Source organism: Lontra canadensis, unplaced genomic scaffold, assembly GCF_010015895.1.
Source record: "Lontra canadensis isolate GAN:19392208 unplaced genomic scaffold, GSC_riverotter_1.0 scaffold3, whole genome shotgun sequence".
Taxonomy (NCBI): domain Eukaryota; kingdom Metazoa; phylum Chordata; class Mammalia; order Carnivora; family Mustelidae; genus Lontra; species Lontra canadensis.
Window position 1 is genome coordinate 15,489,472 of NW_022630997.1, and position 19,713 is coordinate 15,509,184.

The 19,713-nt window shown below is 47.6% G+C and overlaps 1 protein-coding gene across 2 annotated transcripts in view; it reads right to left on the reverse strand.

The window, feature by feature from the left end:
- Positions 1–1,082: 1,082 nt before the first annotated feature.
- CNNM2 (cyclin and CBS domain divalent metal cation transport mediator 2) overlaps positions 1,083–19,713 on the reverse strand; it is a 140,222-nt gene continuing 121,591 nt past the window's right edge. The window contains exons 5-8 of one of the 2 annotated variants that reach the window (XM_032881104.1): positions 9,321–9,414; positions 6,132–6,194; positions 2,347–2,531; positions 1,083–1,663 (exon numbers count right to left, since the gene is read on the reverse strand). In XM_032881104.1, the coding sequence (XP_032736995.1) occupies positions 1,454–1,663; positions 2,347–2,531; positions 6,132–6,194; positions 9,321–9,414 (552 nt within the window). In that variant the 3' untranslated portion in view covers positions 1,083–1,453. The remainder of the gene's footprint in view (positions 1,664–2,346; positions 2,532–6,131; positions 6,195–9,320; positions 9,415–19,713) is intronic. The other variant, XM_032881108.1, reaches the window with a different exon arrangement.

Consider the following 19,713-nt stretch of genomic DNA (forward strand, 5'->3'; position numbering starts at 1 on the left):
GCTTAAAACAGGTAAGAGAGTTAAGAACTCCGTCACTCAAGAAGTACCTCCTGACATTAATTTCACTACACGTGATGAATTTGGTATTAAAATAAGGCGGAGACACACACGAAATGGCCACGACACACATTTGGTTTCTGAATCCCTGTTTGGGGCCAAACCGACCCGGGGCTGGACAGGCAGCCTCTCCGGCGTGGGCTGCATCTGAGGTGGGAGGCACAGAGGTCCTCGGGCGAGGAACACAGCACAGCCACCGCTGGGCCCTAGGAGCCCAGGGACAGAGGGGAAGAGGGACAGTGAGCTCCCTGGGAGGAGGGGCAGGGGCTGGCAGTCCCCAAAGTTCCCTCCTTTAAACACCTGGGTCTGGAAACGCCTTCTGGGCTCAGAGCACAGAGCGCAGCTGGCCGGGCCCAACTCCTTTCCAGACAATGACAGACTTCCTGGTGGGAAAGGGAGGAGCTTGAACTCTGTACCACGCGGTTACTCAAAGGCCCTGTGGAAGATTTCCATTTGGCATCTGTGTAGCAGCATCCTGGGTCAGCAAGAGCAAGGATGGGGAGGTGGGTGGCGGCGCTCTGGAGGCTGGGGCGCCGGGCTGGGGAGGCGGCCTGGCCGGGCCGGAGAATCCAGGCTGGAGGAATTGCGGGATGAAGTCACCTTGCCTCTTGCCAATGATAAACCATGGGTTTCAAATTCATTAACATTCATTTTGGTGATAAAAATTCCTTAGAGTAGGAGCAAAAAAAAAAATCACATTCCAAGCCAATGTTAAACCTTTCTGAGGGAAAGGGACACGGTTAGACATTAACTTAAAAACAACACTGAGCTCACAGAGGCGACTGCGGCCCCGCACAGGCTCCGCCCCACAGTGGGACAGACTTGGCAGGTCCGCAGCCACAGTTTTCTTCATTCATCCTTCAAGTTCCACAGCGACACCCACTGGGCACGGAGCAGGCGTGCCCCTCCCGAGGAAGGCCGGCAAGGCCGGCAAGGCCACCGGCGGGTGGAGCGAGTCCCTTGGGGTCCCATCACGGAGTCACGGCAGAGTTGAGACAGAACAACGTAAAACTCTGCAAAAGACACTGTTTGAAAACATGATCTCTTGGGGAAAAAAATTAATAGACTGCCACAATTTCCAACTTCATGCAAACTGAGGAAGGAGGAGAGTGAATAAAGATAAAAGGTACAACTGAAAAAATAAACATGATTCTATTTGGGTGGAAGAAGTTCATCTCCAAAAATCTCGAATGCCACGCCCGAGCCGTTGATGTCACACCTCTCGTTTCCGCTCCTGCCCTCGCCATCCTCCGCCGCTGCTTCCGGGAAGGGGACAAAGTCTTTGGTCTCAGGATGTTTCGGGAGGCAGCATGGCACACAAGCTCACACTAATGGGATTCACGGTCAGCTGGCCTGGGGCCTTGGGAGTGGGGGGTGAGGGGCGGCGGGGGGCGCCCTAGATGGCCCCTTCGCTGTGCAGGCTGTGGTTGGCTTTGTTGTGTGTCACACAGTTCTGTTCGTTGAGCAGGTTGGCGGTCTCGTCTGGCAACCCGTCGTGCAGCTCCGTAAGAGTCAATTCAATTTTAGTGTTTTCACTGTCTGAAGACTGAGGAGTTTTGTCCATCCGGGATGCCATCAAGGCATTTTGGTATTGCTGTCTCGAGATCTGGGGCCAGAAGATGGTACGGAAGACAAGAGAACGCTTATTTTTAGGAGTTCTTGTCTCGACCTCGTATTACATATTAAAGTCCCCCAGAGGGCCTGCTTAGTTTTTCTAGGAAAATTTCACTCTCGAATGTAAACTGAGCCACTTTTCGAGTTCGAGTGGACTCTGGCGAACAAGTCAGTTTTTACTGATAGAAGCCATGCCCAAGTTTTCGTCCCACAATCTCACAGAGACTGGAAGATGGAGATAGGCTTCCATCAGCTGAAGCTGGCTCGTTCTTTGGTTCAGAAGACGTCTCTACTCCAGACTAAGACAAGAACCCTGTCTCGGGGCAGAAGAGAGGCAGAGGGCTCTTCCCACCCCATCTCAGCAAGTCTTCAGGGTCTTGGATCTCAGCCCTTCCGGGACCGCCCCCACTCATGAGAGAGCTCGTGAAGACTTGCTGAAAAGGGTTTATTCTTTTTCTTTCTCCAGCTCTCACACCTGACTTGGCAGCCATTCTGACAGAGCCAGAGAGACAAATGTCCTCCCGGGCCCGTGTCTCGGTCGGGTGCAGGAGCCCGAGGTGGGACGCCCAAGGGACAACGGGAAAGCCCAGGGGCAGGGCCGGGACGCCGGACAGCTTGCTGTGGAAGGTCACCCCCGGCGGCCAGGCCCGGCCAACCCACGCGCTCTCCTCTTACCTTCACGAACTGAAGGTCGGAGAGGGCCCGCACGGAGTAGTCAGGGACGTAGACTTGGAGGAACGAGGAGCTGAGCTGATGACTGCTGCCCCCCAGGGCCGGCGTTACAGCGTCAATCCGGTCGCTTCGGCTCAGAGAGTCGGAGTGGTTCAAAGCACAGGGACGAGGAGGCGACTTGTTTTCACCTAGAAAAGGAGAACGCGAAGCCCAGACAGAACCTATTAAGTGAGGTAGAGAGAACCAACAATGTCGGCTAGTAACTTTCCAAATAATAAAAGTAGTGGTTAACAGACCAGTTCAATCAACTTACACCAGACACCCGGGCACCGTACAGCTCACCGCCTAGAGGGCCCCGCCCCCCAAAACCCCGGTCAGCCCGGGGTCTGTTCGGTTCCCTGCTCAGCCCCATTCGCGCGCACACGCCGTCCTCCCGAGGCTCTGACAGTACCTGTGAGCCTCCCCAAGACACGGGAGCTCCCGGAGAGAAAACATGGGCATGGGAGAGCAGCACTTTGTTATTTTGCCAGAAGCAGAAGCAAAGTACTCTGGAGAATGTCTGTAAATCATTGTGTTTTAAAGGGATCAAAAGAGTTCTCGAAAGAGTTCTGTCTGCTCATTCCATAACCCACCCGCTAGCTGAACCTATTATCTTTGTCCCCGACCCCCACGAAATCCCCAGCAGGCAGCCCGGGGGTCTCAGCAGTTCAGGAACACCAAACTCTTAAAAGCTCTTAAAAGGCTTAAGGGACCATCGGTGCAGGGGGAGTCCTTGACGGCATGGGCAGTGTCGGTTCGTCCGTTAAAACAAAGTGCAAGGAAACTCAGTGAGTCCAGTGCTGCTGCTCTCAAAGGCAGCTCCTAACACACATTTTTGTTGAAAATAAAACCCACCCCACCCTCATCAAAGCATCCTCCATTTTTGCTTTCCTATCAAATCTCTACCACATATATTAAGGGGGTGTTCACACTGGACAGGTGCTGGTCTGCGTAATGTCACAGGACTGGAGGGGACCAGTTCTGATGGAGACCAGGCCCGTCCGTCTTCGCAGTACACCCCTGACCGATACTCCCACAGAGGAGCTGGCCCTCGGCTGGTCCTGCCCTTCAACTCCTCCATGTCACTCATCATGCCCGTGAAAATCACTGCCTCAGACTGACATGGCTGGCGGTCTCTCCTTCCCCTCAGACTGACATGGTGGTCTCTCCCTCGGCACCTAGAGCTCCACTGAGGCACCACCACTCCTGTGCTGCTTGAAGGAGGCCTGAAAAGCCTGGAGATAGCGGTGTTCTCCTTCGGCCTCTTCTTGTCCAGCCAAATACTTTGACATCCTTTCTGTCATAAATGTCCCTCTTAAAATAGGACGACCAGAACAAAACATGGTAAGTACTCCGTGAACTTCACAGGCAGTGCTCCCTTTCTCCTAAAACTGCCACAGCGCAACTTCCTCTACGATCTTGTCCGACTTTCTACTGCTCAGAATTAAACTCATAGAGTAGCCATTCCTCTGGTTGCTTCCACTTATCTTCTGAGAGAACAAGGCAAATGAATAATTTATCATGTTTTCTCTTGGCAGAAGGGAACTTTGATCAGATGACCCAACTCTGTAGAACATGGGTATTAATTCCCGCTTCATAAAGTCTGAGGAGGATTCCTAAGGGGAGAACGTATAAAGTGCTTAGCACAACACCGGACACCTCACAAATATCCCATCAAGAAGCCTCATTAACATTGTTCTACTTCCTGTTTGCCTCATCCCCGTCTCTCCACTAGGCGGCCACCCTCAGGTCCGAGCCTTTCTATATGTGTGACAGCATCGCTCAGGTCGACAGATGGAAATGTTCTTTGAAACAAGGACCCCACTGTATCCCTGGGCTTTAACCCCAAATCACATCACCATTTTCTGTGGACAGTGTTTACTTCTGTGTGTTACAATGTAAAGGTTAAAAAACCCAAACGTCCCAAGGGCACTCTGCTTACTAATCAGACTACATCCGCACACAGACGGCAGAGGCCTTACTTCTGAGTATCCTGCTCTTTCCTCCCAAAGAGGATTACAGGGCAGTTTCTCTGGTTTCCCCAACGTATCTAGACTCCTAGTCTGTTTCCTCTCAACCCACTGCCCTCTGGTTTTGTGAGATGAGCCCCTGCCTTTCCCAGGAACCCGCAGCCCAGCATCCCAGCCACAGTCTGGGGAGGCAGACCCTGTTTTCTGGGACCCCCTCCTGCAGCAGTGAGTGTGACAGGGACCCAGTGCGACCAGCCTTTTGTCGACACACAGTGAGACCAAGGAGAATAAAGACTTTAAGTGGCCAGCCCCCAGTTCGGCTCATATTTCGCAGCCAAGTTAATGTGCTAAATTTTAATAATAATCATGATTTTAAAATTTCCAATTTTAATTCCTCTTATGCCTCCTTAGCACTTTTTTTTTTTTCCTGCTTTTTAGTTACTTCACCTAGGAATGCTTTCTTTTTAGGAGTAAGCCAGAAAGACACTGTAAAGAAACATTCCCAGCCTCCTCCATCAGAACCTCCAAGCATCATTTGGAATAGGCTGGAAATCACCGGTTTTGTTCAACCTCCACTTATTGTAATGCCAGCATCCTGAAGGCCTGGACCTAAAAAATGGTTTATTTAATTTATTTATTTATTTGGGGATCAGAAAGAGAAATCTAAGAAATCTCTAGTTCCACGGAAAAAGTAAAACAACAAATGACATTTCATAAGTGTCACCCGAAAGTCACTCTTCTTCAGCATCTGTGATGTTTTAAATGGGTAGCAGATGCCGGCAAACCGAATGGGAAGAAAAAACACCAACATACATACGTATACACAAATGCGTATTTCCGTGCATACGTGTGTGTGTTGTGGGCACAGACAGATCTATCCCACCAGCTGGTTTGATTCACACAGGTCTATAAATAAGATCTTATCCCCACACTCCACAAGCTTTTTCAGAGCAAAGACTTGAGGGAACAGTAGCTTCTTTCTAGGGAGTCTTGTCTGTTTTACAAAATATCAGCATTCGAGAATTCTGCTGAACCTGGATTAGGAAACGCCAACTTCATGAGATGTGGAGACAGAAGCTGTGTGGAACGTAATAAACACAGAAAACCTGTACCACCGAAAGCTCGGCAATTTTAATTAAAGAAAGATTAAACCTTTGCCTTTCTTTCTGGCTGGTGGACGTTATTAGGCAGGCAGGACCCAGCCCTCGTGCAGGGTGGGCACCCGACAGCAGGCGGCAGGGAATGTGCACAGCACCAGGTGGGGCGGGGGGGGGCAGGAGGAGTCTGGGGGCCCCCTGCCTGATGAGGCAGGGACGCAAGTGCCCCATTCACACGGCTGCTGGGACAAAGACTCAAGCAGCAGAACCAAGAACACCAGGGCCTCTGCAAGCGCTGGATGCCCTGACTTGGCAGAGGTCCAAGAACCTAGAGCAGCCCCCTCGCGCTGCCCTGGAGACCCCGAGGTCAGCGGTGTGGGTGCGCCGGGGAGGGGGTTAGTGATGGGCCAGGTCACCGTCGCGTGGGCTTTCTGGGGGGGGTCAGCGCTGCTCACACCCACAGGCCAGTTGCCTGCCAGGCTCTGGAGTCTGCCCCACGCCTGCTGTAGGCTTCTCCAGCCCCCGCACAGCTCAACACCATGTCTGGGAACGTGCCCCCTGAGCCCTCCGAGCAGAACTGCAGCCTGGACCACATCAAAGGAGCAGATCTGGCCGGCCGGGCTTCTGCGGGGTGTCAGGGAGGCAACCGGAAGAATTACGAAAAGGAAACATGCAGAGTTACCTGGAGAACCTGCTAACAATTCTGTTCTGCTGACAACAAAGGTGCGAGACAGGGACAAAGGAACTGAAAAATGGAGAAGAGCAGGGTGAGACCGCATCGAAAGGCAAGGAAGGAGACCTCTGCACTCGGGGCACAGGAGTGCATACCTATTCTACTACTATGAGCATTCAGTTCCGGAAATTCCAGAGCCTATAGGATATTATGGAAATTAAAAAGGAACACATAGTGCTTTCCAGGAAGAGGAATACAGGGAGCCTGAAATCAGAAGAAATCCTACTCAAATGCTTCTCTACTAACCTAGAAATCTCTTAAGCCATTAATACTCTATTGGGGCTTATGGCTCAAAAACGTGCTCTTCTTAAGGATTTAAATCACAATGAGCCCCCCTTTTCTGTGGCTCGATTAGTCAACTAGCCCAAGAGCATGATCCAAGCCACCCGCACCCACAGAGCCCGCGGCAAGCGGTCGCTGTTCAGCTCGCGGACATCCTTCATCTCGCTGTCATTTTAACTTGATATTTTGAATTGTCTGGGAACAATTCGGAAGTTCAAAGTATCAGAGGAAAGTAATTAAAGAATGTTATGCTCAGGTCTCTTGGGAATGGCGGACCAAAGGCATCCTCATCGCTGTCACCCAGAGAGCTGCAGGCCGGTCGGATTGAAAAGTCCAATCAACACCGCCCTCCCTGGCAGGAGTCCTATTTCCTGGGCAGGTTTTTTTTTGGGGGGGGCGGGGGGGAGAGTGGGTTCGTGGGAGGAGGTTCTTTTCTTTAATTTTAAAAAGATTTTATTTATTTACTTGAGATAGAGAGCACGCATGAGCTGGGGTGGCAGAGGGAGAAGCAGACTCCCCGCTGAGCAGGGAGCCCGACGGAGGGCTTGATCCCAGGACCTGTAGATCATGCCCTGAGCTGAAAGCAGACGCTTAACTAACTGAGCCACTCAGGCGCCCCTCTGCTTTTGTTTTTAAACTACAGGGTAACTGACTCACAGTTGCGCAGGTCTTGAAACTGATTACTGTAGGATTCTTCTAGGCAATCAACATTAATAAATAGAAATACTATCTTGAGATTAAGGCACTAACTGTATCTCTCAATGAATACACCCAAATCCTACTTGTCAAGTAAAATACTGGGCTTTGTAATAAGTACGATGCTATTAATGACATCCTGTTCCTTCCTGGCATTTCCTGAGGCCCGGCTGCTGCAGCCCCACAGCTTTGCTGCAGAGGAGGGGCTGCTCCTCAGCTCCTTTTCTGGATGGGATTTGCCTTTATGTGAACCCACAGGTCAGTATACACTGGGCTAATGTTTAAGTTTCAAGAACCAGTGATTGCTAAGATTGTATCCTTACTCTTCTAACTTTTCTTTTCAAAGCCACCTTCTAAATCGGACTCTGCTAACCTGGGGCTGATTTGAGGTTGGCTGCCTCACAGCAGTCCCCAGCTCAACACCCAGCTCTCACACCGACATTTCCTCTGTGCTCTCAAGCTTACAGAGCACTCGCAGGGGGAAGTATCACCACATTCTCTTCTACCAAGTACACGAGGTAACCTTATTATGTCCTTTCAGTAAGGAGGAAGCCAAGGTCTCTCAAAGGCCGCCGCTGACCACACGCACTGAGACTGCAGCTGGAACCCAGGGCCTCCCGGACCAGTTAGGACCCTCCCTGCCTCCTCACCCGCAGCGAGAACAGATCACCTTCAAGTTTACAGAAGCCACAACTCAGTGGGGTTAGACAGGCCCACGTTCACACCGACGTTAGTCAGCAGCTGACAACGCGGAGGCTGGCGAATGTGGCTGAAAACCCACAGCAGGACAGTGAGAAAATGCATCTGGGGCAGGGGAGGCTGAGGGACATGAAGAGAACCCTCAGCATTTCCCTGGCTTCCTAACTGTAGTAACACCTTTGGGTGCCCGGGACACTGTGTGACGTGGCAGATGAAGCCTAAGGTCACAAAAATAGATGTGTCTGGAGGTAGCCCCTCCCCTTTTGAGACTGGTTTCCAGAAGCCACCTAGGTTGTTTTAGGATGGGCTTTTTCAAAGTTTGGGTTTTAAGTTTCCCAGCATGGCATGTCATTTGGGATGGTGGCCACAAGGTGGCACTCCAGCACCTCTGTTCACCTGTTGGCACTGCTCCCGCAGGGGGCAGGCCGCCGGCACATGCATCCTGCAAAGCAAGCAATGCAGAGGGACCGTGGGGAGTCCGGAGCCAGAGCTCTCTGTGCTCCCCATTCCTACTAGATAGCGCCTGCTGGCCTCTGGTGCTCAGCACACTTAGTCCATACCCTAGGGCACAGCCACCCTCAGCTGGCAGCCTCACCTGACCGGCCGTCTAGACAAGAACTGGCTATAAGCAATAAATATCCATTAACAACCTTGTGCATCCTCAGAAAAATGCAAACTTAAAAAACCTCCAGAACGGTGAACATTTAAAAGACTTGACATCATCTAGCAGTGGATGTAGAGCAAGTGGCACCCCTGTCCTCACTGGCAGGAGTGTGCACCCCTCCGGCCTCAGTGGCCTGAGGCAGGGGCGGGAGCTGCCCGGGCCACGCCCACACGGACTCCCCGCGGGAGCAGGCACACACTCACACACGCTTGCCGGAAGACGTGCACGAGGGCATGCACAGCCACACAAAGCAGGGTAGCCCCCAACGGAACACTACCCCCATGTCCATCAGCAACAGACCAAGCACACCGTTGTGTATTCATACAACGCAACACTGCACAGCCACGAGAAGTAACGTGTAAACACACACAGCAACAGTGACAAATGTGACAAGGACAACACTGGGTGGGAGGAACCCGACTCAATAGACACATGCTCTTTTAGTCCATTTATACCAAGTTCAAAAACAGGCACAACTAGTCTATGCTTAGAAGCTAAGGCAGAGGTCTGGGGGACAGTGACAGTGTGGTGGCAGTGGGGTCTGTGGGATTAGTGACATTTGTCTCTTGAACCGGGTGCCGCTTCAAAGGGGAGCGCTGGCTTTGTGCAAGTTCATGGGGGCACAGGCTTATGATTTGTGCGGGGGGATGGGAGGTACTGGTATACAGGACCAGCTTCAATCAAAAGATCAAGATGAAGATAAACAGGAGAGCTGGTGGGTACAGAAAGGTGACCACGGAAGGGCATTCTGTCCTAAAACCCAGCCCTTCCCCGAGGGGCGAAGGAGGGCCGCTCACCTGGAGAGGCTGTGAGAGCCATCACACCGTAGTAGGAGAAAGCACTGGCTTCGAATTTCATACCTTCCTTCCCAGCTTCTACTTCCACTTTCCCCTGTGGGAAGAAAAGGGCAGGGTTGTTTTCAGTCCAGTTACACCAATCCCTCAGCAAACTCTTTTCAAGATTTGTCCTTCCTCAGATTTTTGTCTGAATTCCTTTCCCAACCATCCCCAGGAAAGAAAGCCTCACATACTCTCCCACTTAACAGAGGGGGTTCATCCAACATGGAAACTGGACTTGGCTGGAGTTGCAGAGAGGACTGTGAATACGTGAGATTTAATTTCTGTGAGTCTGCTTAGTATTTTCCCAGCATCCCTAGTTCATGCCTGGATTCTTCGGGAACCCTCCAGTAATAAAAAGATGGGGCTCTCGCCCTATCTATGGGACAAACACTGAAGATGTGGTCTTGCAGGAGCCCGAGATGGAGCAACATCAGGGTTAAGGGTTAACATGGTTCATGGCCATGGACTAAAAGGGCTAGAGGGACAGAACTCACTCTGGTCTCGCTAACACAGAGTCCTGTGTCTGTAGGTGGGGCCCCTTGTTGCCCAGACCCCCCACGGGCACCACAACTTCTCTGAACTTCCTCCTCACAGTCTTGCATCAGGACAAAACCTCTCCCTGAAGTCCTCCCTCGCCTTCTCTTCCTCTAACTCGTCCACAGCTTCACGCATCAGTTCCTTGGGGACAGACTACGGACGCCTCATTCACCCTGCTAGCCTCAGGGTCCACCGCCATCCCTGATGGGTGGTGCCCAACATCTGTTTTCCAGGCAACCAGACTATCCTAGTAAGTTCTGCTTCTGGATTTCCAAGCTGAGCACAAGAACGGCTCTCGTTCGCTGTACCCGGAGTTGCCTCTCCAGTGATGGGGCACCTTCATGGTACATCCTTTAGAATAGGTAAATAAAAATTATGGGACCCCTCGTTGAAGGGGAATGTGCTAACACATCAGTGCTTTATTAACTCACTTAAGTGCTCTTAACTCCATCAAGCAGACACAACTGCCACCCCCTCCATAGGTCAGGAGAGGGGCTCAGAAGGATTAAATAAGCGAAGAACAAGCTCTTGACCACCATGCTCGCCATGCCGCCCACTAACCCAAGAGAGTGAATCACTTTTTGTAAAAAAAAAAAAAAAAAAAAAAAAAAAGATTATTTTGATATTTTGATCATTCCAAATTCCCGGTTATGGAATACTTTCCCCAAATCACTTCTTCAGAAAACCATCTACTGCCTCTCTTTTAGCTTTTCCTTTACTCAAATATCAGTCTGGTCACTCTCCAACCAACTCTCCTGCTGTAGGAAAGGAGCCAACCACCCACCCCCCATAAGGTAAAACCACCCTGCCAACAATCAGGGGCCCAAAACCCTGACTGCACAGCGCACAGGACCCTAGAGAGGCCGTGGGGTCCTGTGCGGAGACTGTCCTCGCCACCCACAAGTTTCCAACGCATGAGACAGACGGGAGCAGGTAGGAAACTGATGGTACGAAGCGGTCAACAAAAACCCTCTATGAGGAAAAAGATGGTAAGAATCTAAGGAAATCGGAGAAAAAAAATTACTTCCTGTTCTCCTACACATTCTGTGCAGGAAGGAAAATCCAAGGAGTAGGATTTGAGCCAAGAGAAGGGAGGGCAGGTCAGAGGTGGGAGACAGCAGGCAGCCAGGCTCACTGGGTTTGTGCAGGAAGGCAGGGGGAGATGGGGCTGGGAGAGCAGTCTGGAGAGCTGGGGAGACCGCGGAGCTGGGACGGACTCGTGAGACAGTGCTCGTGCACAGGGCACAGGGGCTCGGCTCTAGGAAGACACAGAATCTTCTCACTGGGCTGGAAGAAGGTGGCTCGGGCAGAAGCTATGGATAACGGATCCACATGGTTTGGTGGAAGCAGAACGGAGAAGGAAGCGTAACGAGAGCGGGGGAGTCACGTGGCAGAAGTCTGCTCTGAGTGACCGGAAGACGGGCAGCAGTAGCCCAGACAGAAACACTGGGAAGGCGCTGGTGCATCAGCCCCAGGGACAGGGGGCACAGGACATCTTCCCTTCCAGAAGAGTCCATCAAGAAAGGGTCCATCAAGAAAGACTGAAGCGGAAGAATGAATGAAGATGAGGAGGAAGGTCAGGATGGAGATCAGAGAGGGGGAGAAGACGTGGTCATGAAGGGAGCAAAAGCCGGAAGCTGGCAGGAAAAGAACAGATGAGAGGCAGTGATCGGCTTCAGAGGCAGGGTCCCTAATAGAGGAGGAAAAGAAGAGGATGGGCAGGGACATAACACAGAGTGAGCAATAAAAACCCAGCGCCAGATGGAACAGATCCTCACAGCTGCTTATCCATGTCTTCCTGCACTAACCCTTGACCTTGTATTGGGTGGTTCCTATGTAGGCTTGTGGCTGTCTCTGGAATCAGAAGCCCAACAGCGGCTGCAGGACCATCTCATGACTGGGAATTTCTATGCAGAAAGTCAAGAGGAAGCATCAAAGCCAACATCAGGCTCATCACGACTGCCACCTTTATGGGTCTCCAGTGGCTCCGGAGCATTTGTTTTACAAGCTACGAGGCCTTTGTATTCTGTGTCCCTGTAGATGGGCCACCCTTCCCAGTTCTTTATAATAACCGTCAGAACCAGTAGGGTAACAGCTATTCCCCAAAAGACTGTCCGTAACAATACGGGGTCTGCCTCTTGGGAAGGACCTTCTCCCAGAGCAGGGCACAGACCTCAGCCGCGCTCGGAACCCCTGCCACGTCAGCTCAAAGGCAGAGATTCCCAGCTCTTGCTGTGCACTGCGAACACCTGGGGATTTAAAAAAACAAACCGAAAACCTGCTGTCTGGCTCCCACTCCCAGGCATTCTGCTAGAACTCGTGTGGGTGCGACCTGGGCAGGAGGATTTGAATAAAGCTCTCTAGTTGATTCTAGCTTGGGGCAAGTTTGGGAATCGTGGCCGCGAGGCTCTGTTTGTGAACAACGGCCCCAGCTCCAGAGCCTCTGGGTACCCCAGTCTCTCAGGAAACTCCCCCGGGAGTCACGGTGGCTGTGAGTCCGCCAAGTGAACAAGGACAGCAGCACAAAGACTCAAAGCGCTGGACCCTGGCCACCTTAGTCCAGCTCTCTCTGCCCCTCGGGACACGCCTGCAGGTGGGGAAGGCTCAGCCTTCTCCCGCAGCCCACGGAGCGCACATCACCAGGCTGACAGCCAGTTCGCGGGGTCCCCGGCTCCTCATGCGTGGATTCCCAGAGCTAGTAAAATATACCTCCAGCCTCAGAGATGGCATTGCCGAATTTGTGATTCACACCGATATTTTTAAAAACTCAGCCATCTCCTCTAACCACCATTTCATATTGGACCAGACATCTCTACCCCCCAAAATACAGAAAATATGTAATTTCAGAACAGACAGGTCTTTAAACTGAATGTATGTAATTTCAGGAAGTTCTTGCTGCAGCTGTCTTTATTTTTCTCACTTTGTCTCCAACTGGTGAAAACTCAGTCGAGCATCAGCACGAAGGAACCACTGCGCCGCCAGACGCCTTTTCCTTCATTTATAAAACTGCAGCAGATTATGGGATCCTGTGGTTCTTTCGATTCTAACTTTATAGGATTCTACAATTCCACATTTTGAAAACTGCCCAGCCCTGTACTTCTCCCTACACAAGTGAAGCTTTTCTGACAGGCAGGTTTTAGAAACAACCGGTAAACATTTTTTATTCCTGTTTGTGCGTCAGTGGCTCCCCAAAGTGACCGTGTCTAAAGAAACCTACCAGTATGAAAATCGAAGCTGTCCCCAGGAGGAAATGGCTTGCATGGCCTCACAACCAATGTCCTTAGATAAGGACTTCTTATATAATGAGCTACAAACCAATTTTACCTCTGAAACACCCACAAATTTACTCTATAGCAGCTCTCTCTCTTTCTCTCTCTCTCTCTCTCACACACACACACACACACACACACACACACCCCAGCACAGGACATGACAGGGTCCCAAACAGAGAGCCCGGGCTTCATGTTTAAGCTGACAAACGAGAAGGCAGGCAACCCTGCCTCAGGTAAAGCTGCATACCCAAGTCAAGACACCATCACAATCGCCCTAAACTTTCTCTGGAAGAAGGTCCTTAGGGACCTCTCCTCAAAGCTCCTCAGCATCCAGAAAGCACTAAAAGCAGTCTTGTGCTGTGCCTGGCCACGAGGTAGGAGCCTGTGCTAGACCCATCGGCACAAACAAGATCGAGCGGTCAGTGAATGGCACAGACTCGGGAGACCAAAGCCTCCCTTGGGCCGTACACGCTGAGCATCGACATGGTCTCCTGTTCACCTTCAAGTTCTTTTTTTTTCCCTTTCCTTTTTTTTTTTTTTTTAAATATCACCATCGCAAAGTATTCCATGGGGCTTGGTACCTGAAAGGAGGTGGCTGAATCCCAGGGGTGCGGATGCGGTTCACCTGCACCGCCCCGTAAGAGGGAGAGCACGACCCGGAGAGGGTCTGTTCCCAATCCGGAGTCTAGAGATGCAGTCTGGGGACGGCACACTCCCTTCACGAATGTTTCAATTTTTAAAAAAAGCTTCTGATGGTGAAAAATTTACACATATTTTAGACCATCTGGTTGACCATCTTCTAACCAAGTGCCACCAGCAGAGGTAGCGCCAGGGCCTTAGGGCTCCCGATGGCGGCGGGAAGTTGTGCTTACGACCCAGTCCTCATGGCTAAGCCTTGCTGCTCAGTCAACCAGGTGTTGTCAGAAAGAAGCAGCATTTCAGACTCCTCCCCAGCCCTACAGAGCCCACACGGGACTACTCTGCGTGTGCAAGCATGAGGAGCCCTGAACTGGAGAGATGGGGACAGAGGAGGACCAAACATAAGCCAGTCACACCCAGTGGGTGCCAGATAACACATCATTCTGCACAAACATCCAAAGGAAACTCGGATTGAACCAAGGGCTGAGGGGTCAGTCAGGGCTGGGCGCATGGAGACCCAAGGATGCGGAGTGCAAAAGGGCCTGCAGCAGAGCCCCCTGGCCCTACTGGGGTCCGCGGTGCCTCCCCATCAAATGTCGAGGACACATTTAAAATCCCAGGGTCCTGGGATCAAGCCCCGCCTCCGCACTCAGCGGGAAGCCTGCTTTTCCTTCTCCCACTCCCCCTGCTTGTGCTCCCTGTCTCACTGTGTCTCTCTCTCTCTTAATAAATCAATCAATCAATTTTTAAATAAATAAATAAATAAATAAATAAATAAATAAAATGTTAATTACAAGTCTGGGTTTATACCAATTCTAACACCCAAGAGTGCAAAAGGAGCTTATACCTAGTTTCTATTTATGCATATCTATGTATAATTTGTTAAAAAACAGGGTCAACACTGGGTGTCCAAATAATTTTTTTTTCCTTTAAAATGGGTGCTAGCTGTACTTGACTTGGGATTAAAGATCTGTTACTCACTGGGACACACAGACCCTGTAACTCAAAAATCCTCAGGAAAGGTTTGGTATGGAAGGCTTCAAGTCCTCTTCCAGTAACAGGTGAAATGGTTTTAAGTGATGTCAAGGGACAGGTAAGCTCCAAGATGCTACCTGCCTTGTCCACAAAGGAACGGACTTCACTCTATAGGGAAAAGCCCTTCTGAAGCCCTGTCAGAGGCCCTGAGGAGAGAGTGGGTGGAACGGCGGAAAAGCCACCACAAAATCTGAGGCAGGAAATCAAGCAGAAAAATTAACATCAGGAGGGAAAAAAAAGTGCTCCTTTTACTGACTCTGTAATTGGCAAAGAAAGGAGCTATTTGTTTTCCTAGTATTCTATTTCTTATTTTTCAAAAAGTCAATCTGGTTATGTGCGTGGAGGAACTATATATATATATATATATATATATATATTTAGTTATATATATAATGTCTATACATATGTTTATATATATATATAATGTTTATACATATGTTTATATATATATATATTTTTTGCTTAGACAGTTTATTCCCCAAAGGACAAAAAAATCCTTCACTGTAAAATACCAACTCTGAATTAGGAAAATGGTTTATAGTAGTTATAATTATTGTGCAGACTCTTGACATTTTTCTCTGTGCTCTCCGTTTCTTTCATGACTGTATGATGGCCGCATCATATGGAAATACAAGTGGTTGAGACATATGTACTACCACTACTTTGTAATTAACAGATTGGCTATAAATGATTGCATCGATCGCTTGAGCACATAATTTCTTCAGATGCGTGTGCATGAGAGATTTTATGTATTCCCAAAAGGAGGCTGTCAGTTTAAGGGTAGAATTGGTTTTGCAGCACTTTTTGTTGTTGTTGTTGTTGTTCACTATTCATCATGGATTTTTACAAAGATTTTTTTTTTCATTTTCTAAAATTAAAAAATGGATGCTTAATTTTGTCAGTTGCCTTTCTGCTATCTATTGGTAGGAGCATGAGGGCTTTTTTTCTTTACTGCTTTCCTAATTAACATGGCACATTTTGGTTCTGTTGTTCTTAAACTAGTCCTGCATTCCTAAATAAACCTAATTTGGTCAGTCACAGTGAACAGTTCTTTGGGGACGCTGCTCGTCTCTAACTGCTACCTCTTTAGTTGGGAAATTTGAAGATCGTACCATCTTGGCCCATTTGTATCACACAGAAAATGAGCTCCTCCAAGTTTCAATTTTTTTTTTTCCAAGTAATTTCTCTGAATCTAGCTGTTTTAAAGGAGAAGAGATTGTTGTTTTTCTTTTATCACATTAATTACATCAATAGAATACTGATTTTGTTAATCTCTTAAAAGAACCAAATCTTGATTTTTATTTACGGGTTTTAAGGCTTTCTCATTAACACTTTTTTCATGACCATCTTTATTATTGAATTTCTTCTTTTCAGTTTGTTGCTTTGTTCTTTTTCTAGATAATTACACATTTTTCCTTGTGTAAGTACTCAGAATAAGATTTCTTAAAACTTTGACACTGCATATAAGGCATCTAATGTGTTCTCTGTATTTTATGATATTCTATATATTTTCTAATTCAGTCGCTACTTAGAGTTTATCAGTTTGATGTTAATTATATATTCGACATTTCCTTAATAGGTAATATGTATACATGGTAAGAAATTCAAATTCAAAGGGAGAAGTAAGTCTCCCTTCCACGTTATGCCCAGTCCTCCAAGTCTCCCTCCTTAGAGGTGACTCCTGAGTAAACTTCTGGAGAGATTCGTTTATACGAAGACACTCAGGAAACCCATGGCAATACATTATAATGCCCTGTTCTGAGCCTTATGTATAAGCCTTTGGAAGAGAACTGGTCACCATTTAAAAGTGGCTTAGTACTTTTTCAATGACATATTTTTAGGTCCAATTTCATTTCACTATGAGCTATACAGGTAGTTCTAGAAATTTCTACTTGAGTTTAGTAGAACTTACATATGACATGGCAAATCATCAGCTTTACGTTGAAGTTACATAAAACTTTCTAAAAAGTACTTCCCCCGCTTTACATTAAATTTTCCTCCAAATTTCTATTAATTGTATTAGTTAAAACATTTTTTTCTTGGTACGTTTACTCTTTTATGATGGTGGAATTATTTTCCATCAAAATTATATTCCTTTCCATTTCCATGGATACACATATCTATGAGTACACAGTAGGTCCTTCAATTTACATGAATCCAGCAAGGTCCCAAATTATCAAAAGGACAACTGAGGTTTTTTATTTGAAAACAACTCAATAAAAGGTATGATATATTTGTTTTGTTCTTTAAGACATGCAGAGCCAATAAACTTTTGTGTTGTACTGTTTTTATCGCTGTCCTTACTAATTCTCCCCCAATACATTTTAGTTAAAAAACCTAACTTTTTCAGATAAAACTTTAGGTGGCAGCCTTTTTATATTTATGGAGTGGGAGGTATGTGCCCAGTAACTTCAAGAATCACTCTTTTAATTAAACTTAAATGGCTTACTTTGAATAAATACGATCTTATTTCATTTAGAGTTTAAACTCAAGAGCGATGGGTTTCTATTTATAATTACATTCCAAACATCAATGACTTAACAGAAGAATTTTTTTCTGGTGTCTACAAAAGAGGGCTGCTCACTGGCTTCGGGGCCAGGAACGGAAGGCACATACCGCAGCTCGTTTCTGATTTAATGCTCTAGCAGACAGGGAAACATGCCCAATAACCTGGCACCAATTTCCCCAGCTGGGCTAGTGACATCTCAGAGAGGAATATACTTTGTAAAAGGTGACAGCTGTGCTGGATTGACAGGGATCATCCTACTTCATTTTCTTATACTCCGGGTACGTTGGGTAATTGGCTGGCCTACAAGAACCTAATTTTCATTGAACTCCATAGTTCAAACACCTCCATAAATCCTCTTAATCCAATACATACACTATTTATTAAAAAAATCTCCAAGACATCATCAGTTCAACAACTCAAAAAAAAAAAAAAAAAAAAAAAAAGGTCCCATTTCTATAAATACTTAACATGACACAGGGATTCAAATACAGGTAACAAACACACAAATCCTTTATCAAAAATTGCCTTAAAGGGGCACCTGGGTGGCTCAGTGGGTTAAAGCCTCTGCCTTCGGCTCAGGTCATGATCCTAGGGTTCTGGGATCAAGCGCCGAATCGGGCTCTTTGTTCAGCAGGGAGCCTGGTTCCCTTCCTCTCTCTCTCTACTTTTGATCTCTGTCAAATAAATAAATAAAATCTCAAAAAAAAAAATCGCCTTAAAGATTTACTTGTAAATGAATGGGGAGTATGAAGTCCCTCTTCCACAAAATCTCTTTTTAGATCTTTCAGCCAGGAAACAGCTTTGTTATACACCAACAGAACATTCCCGAATCACACTTCATACAAACTACGGAAAAATCGACAACTGAAAGACACATAGTTTCTAATATTACTCCTGAAATTCACCATGTCAATCCTCTAAGTCTTCCTAAGTGTAATCCAAAATTTAGTGTAAGTCCAAGTTTCTCTAGGTTTATGGAATATTCCCATCTCGCTTTTAGAAGAAGCACCAATGTTTAATTCTTTTGCTACACGTACATTAACTCCCTGAAGCCCCTTCAGAGGTTCAAGTGTGTGTATCTCCAGAGAAAAAGAAAACAAACAACGCAGGACTGAATGAGACTAAAGTTAATACAAAAATCAGGGTATTGAATTAGAAAACCTGCCAAGAGATGTCTCCACAAAAGAATGTATGAAAGTGGCAGGTGACTAGTTAACACGCGGTTTTTTTTCTATAGTTTCTTCTTTCCTCCTCCAGACATCACGATAGCATCCAAACAGGGACATGAGCACAACACTTTTGCAGAGTTTCCCTCATCTGGACATCTGATAAGAGTTGCTTTCAAATAAAAAGAACTTCTTTAATTATCCTTCAGATAACTGGGACCTTGCTGGACTCACGTAAATTATAGGCCCTACCAAGTCCTCAATATACTGTTGTTGTTTTTTTTTAAGATTTTTATTTATTTATTTGACAGAGATCACAAGTAGACAGAGAGGCAGGCAGAGAGAAAAGGGGAAGCAGGCTCCCTGCTGAGCAGAGAGCCCGATGTGGGGCTCGATCCCAGGACCCTGAGATCATGACCTAAGCCAAAGACAGAGGCTTAACCCATTGAGCCACCCAGGCACCCCATCAATATACTTTTCTAATAATCCCTCTAATTCATACCTAGGAAATCACCAGAAAGTAGGAGAATGCTTAAGGGGCTAGGACTCTTTTCCAGAAAGTCGGTCTTTACTCAGTACAAGTAATTCTTCAGTAAGGAGGCACAAGCAGTCAATAAAACCAACATTTCGTCCATTGTACAGCTTGGTTTCCATGTCAATGACGGTGTTCTATCCAATGAAACTGGGATAGAATAAGGGCCTCCCCCAACTCAAGCACCAAAACCCTCAAGGACGGTCCGGAATGGATGGACCTTCTCACCTGATAGAGTGGATTATGTTATTACTGAAAAGGAACACAGTTTCCATTGCCATGAGAGGCCATGATGATTACATTAGTTCCTCTGTAGAACAGCCTGGTTAGTAACCAGGAATAAAAACAATAATAAATGGATTAATTTGATGTTGTTAAGGGAAGAGATAGTATGTTACCTCTAGGAAGCTGGAGACGACCAAGTCCTAATGAAGAGTGGAAAAAAGAAAAAGATGATAAGAGAAACCCCAGGAACTCACGACACTTAAATTTCAAATACCCAATCAAGACTTGGGTGTGTACAGGGAATTCTCCACTCTCTTCAAAAAAATATAAACAACCGAATTCACCCTTTTCACATGAATGCCTCCATGCCTCAGCAACCAGTCAGTGCCCTTCAGTATTGGAAACTGAAGTAACTAATGACATTGCTTTATGCGGA